Source organism: Leptodactylus fuscus, chromosome 4 (genome assembly GCF_031893055.1).
Source record: "Leptodactylus fuscus isolate aLepFus1 chromosome 4, aLepFus1.hap2, whole genome shotgun sequence".
Classification (NCBI taxonomy): Eukaryota; Metazoa; Chordata; class Amphibia; order Anura; family Leptodactylidae; genus Leptodactylus; species Leptodactylus fuscus.
In genome coordinates this window covers 80,737,218-80,750,174 of record NC_134268.1, presented here as the reverse complement: position 1 = coordinate 80,750,174, position 12,957 = coordinate 80,737,218, and the positions used below count along the sequence as shown (strand labels likewise).

The 12,957-nt window shown below is 41.8% G+C and overlaps 1 protein-coding gene across 1 annotated transcript in view; it reads left to right on the top strand.

Moving 5' to 3' along the window:
• Positions 1 to 1,933: 1,933 nt before the first annotated feature.
• RTTN (rotatin) overlaps positions 1,934 to 12,957 on the top strand; it is a 163,796-nt gene continuing 152,772 nt past the window's right edge. The window contains exons 1-4 of the mRNA XM_075270736.1: positions 1,934 to 2,083; positions 5,177 to 5,243; positions 6,381 to 6,568; positions 11,329 to 11,503. Of these exons, the coding sequence (XP_075126837.1) occupies positions 5,213 to 5,243; positions 6,381 to 6,568; positions 11,329 to 11,503 (394 nt within the window). The 5' untranslated portion in view covers positions 1,934 to 2,083; positions 5,177 to 5,212. The remainder of the gene's footprint in view (positions 2,084 to 5,176; positions 5,244 to 6,380; positions 6,569 to 11,328; positions 11,504 to 12,957) is intronic.

Below are 12,957 nucleotides of genomic sequence, written 5' to 3'. Positions count from 1 at the left end.
TTGTCTTATAGACATGAATAGAGAACCTCAATCTCCACTCACACTTAAGACTCTGTGTCAGTGGGAAACTCAAACTGCTACATATGAGTAAGATGGTACAAAAGCCCACATTGAACTTTTGACAAGTTGCATTGGAAGGGTTAAACCTCTGTCTGGATTGTCCAAATAGAGTTAGTGAGGTGCAGTAGGTTGGTGGAGGATGGCTCATTATTGAATTATTATTATTGAGTTGGTATGACATCATGTTGGTGTTATATGTCTAGGTCGCTTTAAGGGTGCATTCACACGGAGTCTTGTGGTGCTGTTTTTGCCACAAAACTCGTGTAAATAAGCAGCGCTGTAAAACAGAATCCCATTGAGTTCAATGGGTTCCATCTTACGCGCGCTACACATTGAACTCAATGGGAGGCTTTTTTACCCATTGATTTCAATGTGTTACGCACGTTAAATGGAACCCATTGAAATCAATGAGTAAAAAAAGGTAAATGTCATCATGTAGACAGTGTTCTAGTATTTTCTGAAAGGTGCATCACATGCTGACTCCTTAGAGGTGAAATGAAGTATGTTGCACCATGGAAGAAGTTGTTTGTTGCTTTCCTGTAGTGATACCCAATGACATGAGGCATCTGTCAATAGAGTCCACTGCCACACTCTCTGCGAATGGGCTGGTTTGAAGATCAGACTAATGTTCCACTCCTGTTTTTCATTTATTAAAGAGGACCTTTCACCGATTTGGGCACAGGCAGTTCAATATACTGCTGGAAAGCTGACAGTGCACTGAATTTAGCGCACTGCCAGCTTTCCCGATCTGTGCCCGGTGTAAAGCGCTATCGGTCCCGGTACCATAGCTCTTTACAGTCAGAAGGACATTTCTGACAGTCAGTCAGGTACATCCTTCTTCACAGCAGCGCCTATCGTGCTGTGTTGTGTGAGCAGGGAGGAACGCCTCCCTCCCCTCCTGATAATACTCGTCTATGGGTGAGCACTGTGAGCAGAGGGAGGGGGCGTTCCTTTGACCGAGGCACTGGAGGCGCCATTTTGCCGGTGATCGCCAGCGCCTGGACCAAGCTCCAGGGCCGACGTCATGTTTCCATAACAGCCAGGAGTCTTGTACAGGCTCCCGGGCGGTCTGCAGTCTCTTTCTTTTGCAGGCTGGTCTATGCAGCCTGCAAAAGAAATGATGATTTAAAAAAAATTAAAAAGTATTAAAAATTCAAATCACCCCCCTTTCCCTAGAACACATATAAAAGTAGTTAAATACTGTGAAACACATACATGTTAGCTATCCCTGTGTCCGAAATCGCCTGCTCTACAAATCTATAAAAATATTTTTCCTGTACGGTAAATGCCGTAGCGGGAAAAAAAGTCAAAAGCGCCAAACCGCCATTTTTTCACTGTTTTGATTCTGATAAAAATTAGAATAAAAAGTGATCAAAGCAAAAGCATTTCCCGAAAATGGTAGAACTAAAAAGTACACCCAGCCCCGCAAAAAAAGAAACACGGACGTATAAAAAAGTTATGGCTGTCAGAATATGGCGACTTTTAGAAAAAAAAATAAGTAATCAAAAAATGCCATCGGCGGGAAGGGGTTAATAATATTGATTTGCAGTACATATATGACAGCACAGCAGATGGCTAGTGACTCCTATGGTACAATATACAATGTATAGGAGGCCTGTCACAGCAGTCTCCTGCATTCAGTACACACTGCACAGCTCTAGCAAAGTTTTACAAATCTCCCTCCTTTCTTCCCTCCACAGCACTAGGTATACACAGACAAGCCCTAAGCCTGCAGCTGCTAGCCAATCACAGCGCTTCTCTCATGTGCGCCTCGTGTTTGAGCCTCTGTAAACGGCCCGCTGATTGGCTGCTGGTAAGAACTATGCTGATTAGCGATGAATGGAGGGCTGGGCGGGGCTGAGAGCAGCCGGGAAGTGTAGTGTATTGAGGTTAGTGTGAGCCTTCCTGGATACTGTATTTGTCCGTTACACGGGCCAGTGACTACCTGCAGCGCTCACCTCCAGTGCATGAGCTAGTCAGTGTACAGGCCCTCGCAGGAGTCAGAGACTTGTCACTGGATGAGGTAGGTGATGCTTTGTGCTCACATAATAGTAGAAATGCAGCAACTTGTAGCTGTTAGTGCACTACAGAGCTCAGCAATCCCTCCTGTCTACTAGCATGCAGATAATACATGGAGATTAGGAGCTCTCTGGGGTGTAATATGTGGCATGTGGTGACATTCTCTTATACAATGTCATATAGCTGTATTTTCTACAATCATGAAATAGTGAACTATTGTCATGGCGTGTACACGGGTGATGGCATGTACCAACATACTAACATTGCATGTGATATCATGGTGCGGTGTAGTGGATCCCAGGGCTAAAGCTGCCCCTAGACACGTACACAACCATCAATACTGCAGGTGTTGTGGAACTACAACTCCCAGCATGCTTCCTTGCTCTGCTGTCCTGTGAGCTACCTCCAGAAGTGAATAGAGCATGCTGGGACTTGTGGTTTTACAACAGCTGGAGTGCTGTAGTTTGCTGATTCCCTGCCCTAGATGATGGTTATGTTTATGGGACTTAGTCTCCGGTTATGGCTAGGTTTGTATCTTTGCTGAAGACTCCACCACAAAAAACAACAAAAATCGGCAAAGAGAAAAGTCCTGTTTGGATGACTTTTCTCTCCGCAGGTTTTATTATAAAAATGGCAGATCCCATCATAGTCTATGGGGTCCATGGGTTACTACTGTTTTAGCGGTCCTGGTCTTGGTCGTGGACTCGAACAACCGAGACTTATGTGTGAATGTGAATCTAGCCTTGTCGAAATTTGTTCCATTGGTTATAACGGGTTCATTATATTTTTGCCAAGTTGAAACTGGAAACAATATGCAAGGACAGTGTAAGCAACAATACACATTAAAGGGATATAAATAGTTATATGGGCAAACTATATTGATAACCTATCTTTAGGATAGAGACAATCAATATCAGATTAGCAAGGGTCAGACCAGAGACCCCAACGATCAGCTGTTCTCAGCAGCCACTATCCAGAGAGCAGAGCATGGTAAACCCAATCATACACATTACATTTCAAATGACCTTCAATCAATGGTGGGATCATTTGTATGGACAATGTCACCATTAACAATTAAACTGCCAGATCAGGGATATCACAACATCCACTTGTCAGATTTCTAATCTGTATGGCCGGCTTTACTGCAGCTCCGATACCATTTACTTGTATAAGAGCTGCACTGCAGTAACTCAGCTTGACCACTAGACTGAGAACAGAGCTTCGGTATCTGCTTCGCACTTTCCTCTATACTGGCTGCTGAGGTTCCTGGTTGTTGGGCCCCTGTTGATCTGATATTGATGATCTAACCTATGAGTAGGTCATTGATATTGTGTGTCAGAAACCCCCCTTAGGCTGTGGACCCACATAGTGTAAACGCTGTGGCAAAATCTGCAGTGTTTTACAGTACCAGCAAAGTGGATAGGATTCTGTCTAATCCAATCCACACACTCCAGAAAAAAATCTGCAGTGGAAATGCTGCAATTTCAAAAACACTGGCGTTTTTGTATATTTCAGCATGTCAATTATACCTACAGTATACGGAAATGAATGCTGGCGGTTTCTTTATAGGTATAATAGAGACAGAAAATCTACAGAGGAAAACTGCAGACTTTCTGTGAAAAGCACTGTGAGAAAAACTGCAATAGTGTTTCCGCCATGCTTTTTCCTGAGCACTTTTTGGCTGCAGCTCGCTACATGGGGCTTTAGCCTTAAAAAGGATCTTTCTCTACCATTTTCTTCTATAGCCCCCTCCGTCCCCAAGTCTTAAGTGCTGTTGCATTTGGCTCTTGATATGTTACTTAGGTTCTGTACTCTCAATTGCCAGTGAGGAACTGCCGAGAAGATGTAATTTAGACCTATAAGCCTCACCCTCCTGCCTGAGGACTCATGCACATGACCCAGTGGGGTCATTGCTGGGCTGTAAGGTACGCCCCCTCTGACAGAACAAGGCGATGATAGAGTACAGTTTGGGGGTGTTCCTCACAGCCCAGCGATGACATTAGACTGTCAGGATTGTCCTTCTGACAGTGGGGAGAGATTGGTGCTGAAATTAACGGCACATAACAGGAAAGTTGACAGTGGGCTAAATTCAGTGCAATTCAGTGTCAGCTTTCTATCGGTTTATAAAACCACATATGCATGAAGACATGAAAGGTACTTTTTAATCAAAAAACAGTCATTTCTTTATGGCGTCAGAGTGTAGCGCGGATAAACAAAGGAGTATGAGTTGGAAGTTTGATGTACCGATGCCACAGCACCAACCATTCTTGAGGGAATTACCAATTGAGAATAAGGTAGGGCTAGGCAACCTTGAATAAAAATAAAAGGATTTTTTTGTATTTTCTTTTTTAAAGTTTACGTGTAATTCTTAATTTTATTCAAGGTTCTCTTGTATCTGCTTAAAGAAAAGCCTGCATGGAATATATTAGTCAGGGATGACTGAATTCATTTCACAATTCTGGTGAATTCGGAATTGTGCTTCTATGAAATGGTGAATTACTTGCTTTAATTTAATTGTCTACCCTAGTATAAGGCCAAATTCAGACAGCTGTAATGTGTATTATACAATCTGTAGCTGCAAATCCAGTCCCAACTGCAGGTTTAATGACCTAAACTTAGCACCATAGATCCATGTGATGCTTCTAGTTTAAGTCATTAGACCTACAGTGTTCCCTGTAAGGCTGTGTTCACATTGTTATTGTTTGACACAAGACTTTATCTTCTGTTGTAAAAGTAAAGAGAAAAAGCTTCAGTCTTTTTTAATGGTAGAATCGATGATGATGGATACAAATAGAAGGTGTTTTGTCTGCAAATTTCATTCTCTCAACCTTTCGGTCAGTGTGCTGATCCTAGGACAGATCCTGACAGCAGACTGTACATCCCATTTCATCCAATAGTCTAATATAATTCTAGAACTGTTTTGTTTTTTATATTTATAGGTGTACCGTTCCTTTGTAATTCACCCTGGAAATGTATCATTAAATTGACAACTGGGTTATATCTATTGTATCAGTAAATTATTGAATTGCTATGATTGTGATACATGGCTTGTTATTTATGTTGCTTTCATGATTTTATTTTATTTATTTTTTTACAGGGCATAGTGACACAAAAGGAGATTTAATAAGCCATTATGGATCTCTCGTCATTAGTGAAGAAGCTTGGTAATAATATTTTGTTTTCCATTTGATCTTTTTAGGGCAGAAGGCATATAGAGTCCTAAAAATGGATGGTTATTAGTTTACGTCAAGTTTAAAAAAAGAAAAAACTTTGATCAAAGTTAAAAACAAAAAAATATCTTTTTTTTTTTTTTTTTTTTTTTTACAGAAACAAAAGCATAGTATACCATACTTTTGTAAAATAGATCTCTGCTTGCTATCATTCATTTTGCTTACTCCCTTGTGGATAAAAATCAGTCCATGGTCATGTGATGGCTCGTTATAGTTACAGTACAGTGAGTAGACATCTGCCTGGTCATGAGACTGTGAGTCCATCACATGACCATGGAGTGTATACCACATGACCATGGGCTGATTTTTATCCACAGGGAGTAAGCAGAATGAATGTGGGGAATGTACATAAGTACATTGAATCATTGAGTTTATATCTATGTGTGATTTGTAGCCCTCCAGATATATTCCAGTAATAGTGGAGACCTAATTCTATGATGAATTTTGTAGAGTATAACTATAAATATTGGACTCAGTTTTTTGCTACATAAAAGTACTGTACATGGGCATTTTTATTTTGTCTTGTTAAAAATATTTCTGCTACTTGCTTAAGTAATTCAGAGGCATGGAATCTGAGTAAACAGCCATAGGGTGGACAGGAATATTTAGGACACTAAACCACTGGAGCATGCTTTGGGTTAGTATTCCAGATCCACTCGACTCCTTTAGCTGTATCAGAAAGTGGAAAAAAAAATACATTAAAGGGAACCATATTTAGGAAACTGTGCAACCCACTAAAGAGGTTGTCTAGGCAAACCTGAAAAAATTCATACTCGCTGTGAGGCATTGGGGAAAGGAGAGTATGATTTAATTTTTCTTTAAATTTCACCTCCCTCTGCCTATTTAACATATAAAAATGTTGCCTGGGCTATACATACACACACCTAGTCAGTAGTGGACCATTACATTTATCTGGATAGCGAATGTCACTCTACATTCCTTCATAATGTCATATTGTCAACAACCAAGCGGCAATTTACTAATTAAAAATTGACATCCAATATGTTAATGTTTCAGGCTACTTTCCTCCTTTCAGAGTTTATATGGTGTATCTGTTCTTTTGTCCTTCAGGCCACCACCTTACTGAAATAAGAGAAAGAGCACTTAAAAATCTAATTTGTAAACTGGACCACAACCTTCTCACTCCTGCGGATCTAATACAAGAAACATCACTGTTTGTATGCCTTCTTGAATGGTTCAACTTCCCTGAAGTTCCAATGAAGGAGGAAGTACTACAGCTTCTTAATAAGTTGGTAAAGGTAGGTATTGAGTAACATATATATCCATTGATACATTTTCACATGGTGTTGGGTTTATTAGTATGAAGATTTTTGGAAGTTGAGGACTGATATAGAATTGTCTATTGTTGGGCGCCACGTTCTCCTCTAGAAACAGTGCTTTTAGTGAAGATTACCTGCAATATTCATCATAAATTGGAGCATCTGTGAAGTCTCCATATAAGATTAAAGGTATGTGTAGATAGAGTATGGACTCATATCAGTCTATGGACGTGTTATTATAGATAATTTTCCCATCTCAGTCATTGCTGAGATGGAAATACGGGACTTGATATAGTGGTCCGCACTTCCATAGAAGTAGAGGTAGGTATATGAGTGAGCGCCAAGGCCAGTGGTCGGCTTCAGCAGTCCTGAGCAGTCACTTCACTCCTGGCACTGGCAGAGCTGACATGGATTAGCGGATCTGACGCTGGAATGGAGGACCAGGGTAGGTGAGCATCAATTCTTTTACCCCACCCCAGGCCCCTTGGTTTTTCTGGTTCCCTGGAATACCTATTTAATGTAATACTTATCACACCAAAAGCCTCCGAAAAGGCATTGAAAGCAAGGACCCTTGCCAGCTCCTCTATCGTCCACAAAGTAAGCACATCTTACTGTACAACACTTCAAGAAGTGCATACGTACCTTTTTCATTTGTGCTGTTTTTCTGAAATTTAAATCAACTTTTATTTCAACAAAATTTGCATAAATTATTGCAAGTATCTATGTACTACATCTTATCAGAGAGAAAAGCTTTTCATTTCCTTGCTGTCCCTCCCCCTGCTTAACTGGCTTTCACTCTGAAAATCTCTGGTGTATAAGTCTTGAGATGGACTGCAGGTCATGAAACAGAGACCATTCAAGATATATAATCTATGGAGAGGGAAATGGGTGTGAGCAGGAGAGAAGAGAAGAAAGACGGCTCAGAGTGGTGTTGGAGCTTAATAGAATCTATCACAAAGTCCTTTATTCACATTATTTCTGCCTTCTTGGGGCTGTACTGAATGAGAGAGTACGGTTATAGACCAGAATCTCTTCTACCTACTGTGTGCACTGTGGCAGCTAGTCTCCACAAATAACAGATATAGCATGCAGAGGGAGAAGGGACTACAGACTGCGGGGTATAAGTCATAAGGATCAGAAAGAGTGTTATGCCTTATGTACACACATGGAAACTTATCATGAAACAATAGGTATGCTTTTAGTTTATATGTTTATGCAAATTAAGTTCTTGATGCACCAGGGTCATTGCTGTGCTTCTTAGTGCACATGTCTTCAGCTCTCAACACTACACATCAATGTACCGACACTGCCTCTCCACATGATACCGACATATTCCCAGAGCCAGTATCTAGGGTGCCAGTATATTAAAGTGTGTAAACCTTTGTTTGCATCCTTCATATTTTCCATGTCCTGAAGGCAGCTTGTTTTGGCTGTATTGACTTTAGAGAGCCTTAGTTTAGAATGTTCACTACTCCTATGAAAACAAAGGGGTCATATCAGATGTTCTATATATTCATAAAGCACAGAGTTTGGAACAACTATGTACTGATATATCTAGTCTAAATAGGAAGACCCATGAAGTTGAAGGGAGTTTTCCAGTTTGGTTAGTCACTAGAGATGAGCGAACAGTAAAATGTTAAAGATTCGATATTCGTTTCGAATAGCCGCTCAATATTCAACTATTCGATCGAATATCGAACCCCATTATAGTCTATGGGAGAAAATGCTTCGCTACAGGGGATCCTACCATTCGACTCAGGAGGGTCACCAAGTCCACTATCACACCCCAGGAAATGATGCCAACACCCTGGAAAGCAACTGGGACAGCAGGGGAAGCATGTCTGGGGGCATCAATTACCTTTATTATGTTGGGATCCCCTGTCCGCTTGCAATATGCCAGAGCTGACTTTTTCGCATAGGAATGCATTGACCAGCGTTGATTGGCCGAATCCCGTAAACTGGCCAATCAACGCTGGTTCTGTCTGAGGAGGCGGAGTCTAAAATCGGTCCACAGCAGTTTCCATTCTGGTCCGATTTTAGACTCTGCCTCCTCAGGCAGAACCAGCGTTGATTGGCCAAATCCCGTAGACTGGCCAATCAACGCTGGTCAATGCATTTCTATAGCGAGATACAGCAGAGCTGGCCATGCGGTTAGCCCGGCTACTCCGGACAGATAAAAGAGCTCTACACTACACCCAACCATCCCTCCAGCTACTCCTCCTGTACAAACACGACTAGCTCAGCTTGACTATTCCTTAGTACTACTAACACACTCAGCTCGACTATTCCTTAGTGTAATAGCTGATCTGAGCGTGTTAGTAGTACTAAGGAATAGCCAAGCTGAGCGTGTTAGTCTGCTGCATATCTGCCAGCTCTTCTACATCTCCTACACGCTCAGCTTGGCTATTCCTTAGTACTACTAACACGCTCAGCTCGGCGATTCCTTAGTGTAATAGCTGATCTGAGCGTGTTAGTAGTACTAAGGAATAGCCCAGCTGAGCGTGTTAGTACTACAAACCCCAACCCCAAATCCCCCCGTTGTCCGCTTACCTGCAGCTCCCTGTTCTTGGTCCATGGTCCGGGTTTCAGAGCGCCCTGCCCCCCTCTCCCCGACTAGTATTATAGAGAAGGCAGGGCTTAGGAGAGTGTGGGCGGGGAGTCTCCCCGTCCAGTACCCAGCCACACTCTCCTAAACCCCGCCTTCTCTATAATACTAGTCGGGAGAGGAGCAGGGCTTAGGAGAGTGTGGGCGGGGAGAATTTTTAGTGAGTTTGCCACCCGGTGTTCAATTGGAATCGAACACCTCGAACGCCGTTCACTCATCTCTATTAGTCACTTTTCAGAAGAACATAGCGTGGTACTGGTTGCATGTAATCTGCTGTTCTTATTTGGGAAGTTGCTGGCAAGTGTTAATTTCCAATGTAACAACATTTTGGTTCACCTCATCATTGGATTTGTGGTTCTGAGGTGCGCGCCCCCTGTTGTATCACTTCAGTGTCAATCGCTGGTATTCGTCTATACATTTGCCATACGATCAAATCTCTCCTGATGATCGTAAAACCAAGGGACTGGCGACCCAGGTCTTGTGACCAGTAATACCTTCACTCTGTCAGCAAAAAACGGAAAGTGGTACCTGAAGAGACTGAGCATCTAATCAGGATCCACTATAAATGAAACTCGACAAAGGGTTTAATTGTTGGGAAGCGCAACTCCTGTGGGTTTACCCTCTATACGTCCCCAACATTGCATGAGCAAAAGTAAATTTCTTGTGTGCCTACTGAGATGATTGGGCGGTCTGTGTAGTGCATCAGCCCATTCATGTTGTGTAGAGCTAGGTCCTCCAGAATGAGTAAAGGCTTTGTTGAGGCTTTTTCCATGGCAAATACTGAGAAACCCTAAGTAAGATTCTCCCCTCTTTTATATACATATAGCTTTATAGGACTGAGCCATCAAAAGTGGGTGAAAAATTACATTCACTGTATGAAGGGGTTTTCTTGTTACGTAAAACCGAAGGTCTACCCTAAAGGTATGCCATCAAAATCAGATCAGAAGGAGCCCAGCTCTTATTTATTATTATTTATTATGCTTACTTATATAGCGCCATCATATTCCACAGCGCTTTACAGACATTGACAGTCACTTGTCCCATATAGGGCTCACAATCTAAATTCCCTATCAGTATGTCTTTGATGTGTGGGAGGAAACCGGAGTACCCGGAGGAAACCCATGCAAACACAGGGAGAACATATAAACTCCTTGCAGATGTTGTCCTGGGCGGGATTTGAACCCAGGACTCTAGCGCTGCAAGGCTGCAGTGCTAACCACTGAGCTCTTGACACGCTAGCCAGTTAATGAATTGTTGGAAAGAGCAAAATTCTTACAATTGCTGCAGCCTCTTAAAGGGGCTCTATCAGCAAAATCATGCTGATAGAGCCCCACATATGAGTGAATAGCCTTTAAAAAGGCTATTCAGGCACCGTAAAAGTTATATTAAACTACCCCCCAGTTTTAAAATAAAACCCTAAAACAGAATGTGATTTACTTATGCATCGTTCACGATGGGCGGGCATTCAGGGTGCGCCGTCTTCTTCATCCACGCCTTCTCTTCCTCCGATGTCCTTGGGTCCCATCCTCCTCCGGCGTTCGCGAACTGACATTTGCTAAAAAAAAAATATGGCCTGGGCGCATGCGCAGTAGCTGTAGTAGAAGCCGCATGCTACTGCGCATGTGCCCAGGCCATTTTTTTTTTTATCAGTGTCAGTTCGCGAGCACTGGAGGAGGACGGGACCCGAGGACATCGGTGGAAGAGGAGGCGTGGATGAAGAAGACGCCGCTCCCTGAATGGCCGCCCATCATGCACGATGCGTAAGTAGATCACATTCTGTTTTAGGTTATTATTTTAAAACTGGGGGGGTAGTTTAATATAACATTTACGGTGCCTGAATAGCCTTTTTAAAGGATATTCACGCATATGTGGGGCTCTATCAGCATGATTTTGCTGATAGAGCCCCTTTAAGTGCTTGTACTTGAACAATATTTTTATGTATATAATGCCTATGCATGGTATTATAGTTTTCTATCCATGTAATTCAGAAAGCTATAATACTATGCACAGCTGTTATTAAACCCAAACCCCCCACCTTGTTGATGGCCTTCTCTGTTGTTGGAAAACCCCTTTAAGTTATATATAAATAAGATAAGATATATCTTTCATTGATTTTGCACTTTCTTTCCTGCAGCATTCTGTAGCAGCTCAGTGGTTGATTGATATGGGGGCAGTGGACTTCTTCTCTCAACTTCGCCCAAATGTAGAGCCAAATCTCCAAACTATAGTGGATGATATCCTGGATGGCCTTTTCCTTCTTCCTACAGAAATGCCTTGTAATGCATCATGGCAGCCACAAGAGTGTCCAGGTAATAACCGATGTTGTCTATGTAAAATGCTCTGTGCAAACTTGCAGTATTTTGTATCCTTTTTTTGCAAGCATAATAATCCTGTCTTTTTCTTTCAAGGGGTATTCTAAGGTTACGTTATCTTTATCAAATTAGAAGCTATGAGCAGGTAATACACAAAGAATGGAGTAGGAAGCAGACTGCTGTGTTTTATTTAGTGATCAGGCTGCCTATCCATGGCTGCTGTCTGTTGATAGGAGCCATGCTGCAGTGACTCTTTTCACTCACTACACAGAGAACAGCACTGACCTGATATTGATGACCTAGTCTTACGATAAGTCATCAGTTTTTTACCTTGGGAAAACTCTTTAACCCTTTCCCTGCCGCCCACGTATCTATACGTCCTCCCATTGTGGCACTTTTCTAGCCGAGGATGTACCTAAAATATCCTTAATGCTGATATCTCAGGAATCGTTAGGACTATGAAGATGATTTTCCATTAATTTTAAAGATGAGAATTATGTTTTAAAATGATAACAAGATCATCATTATCGTCCTTACAGATCCAGATCACTGTTGAAAACGCTATTCGGCATTGAGGTCCCAATGTAGATCTCAATTCCCGACTGTGTTTTTAACAGCACCGAAACCATAAGGACTATAATGATGATCTTGGTATCATTTTAAAGATAGATCTTGAGATACGGGGCTCTTAACTGTCCCCCTTTCCCCCGACTCCTGCCACAGGTAGCATCTTAAGAGGTGCGATAGGAGAAAGGAGAGGGGAGGAGCAGCCTGCAGACTACACAGATATTCTAATCACGGGTATTCTCATGTTATACCCTCTGAACTTAACCAGGAAGTCTATTGGCGCTGTGACTCAGACGTTTACCATCATCCAGGTGTCACAAGAGTCGCACCACACTCTTACACAACACATGCATAAAGTCAACAAATAAAGTTTACATTTCACCCAATCCCTGTCCTGTCTATACCTGAGCTTTCTAGCGTAAAATACGTCTCTAGTGATATCCGTTACACACTAAAATAATAGTAATAAGGATTATCACTAGAGATGAACGTATATATTGCTACAATATTTGTAGGAGGATAGAAAACTGTAAACTCCTATTTAATTTACATGCACAAAATGGGATGGTGCATTTCTGCGATTTTGGCGTTTCTTTAACACTCGCACCTGTAAATACTGTATATATACAGTATATATGAATTCCTCATATTGTGTAGTTTTTTGGAAAGTACATTTTGTTTACAGAAAGGGATTGCTTGACCACACACTTTAGTGGTAAATTGGAATTGTTGTGCAATTTTTGCTTTTAATCTCTGCTGCAAAGTTGCATGAAGGTGCTTGTGTATATGAATTATTAAGTTGTGTTTTTATGTATGGTATGCTGTGCAATCTCAAAAAAGTTAGATTTTGGTATCTGTCATAGGTCACTATGTGCAGTAGAGAT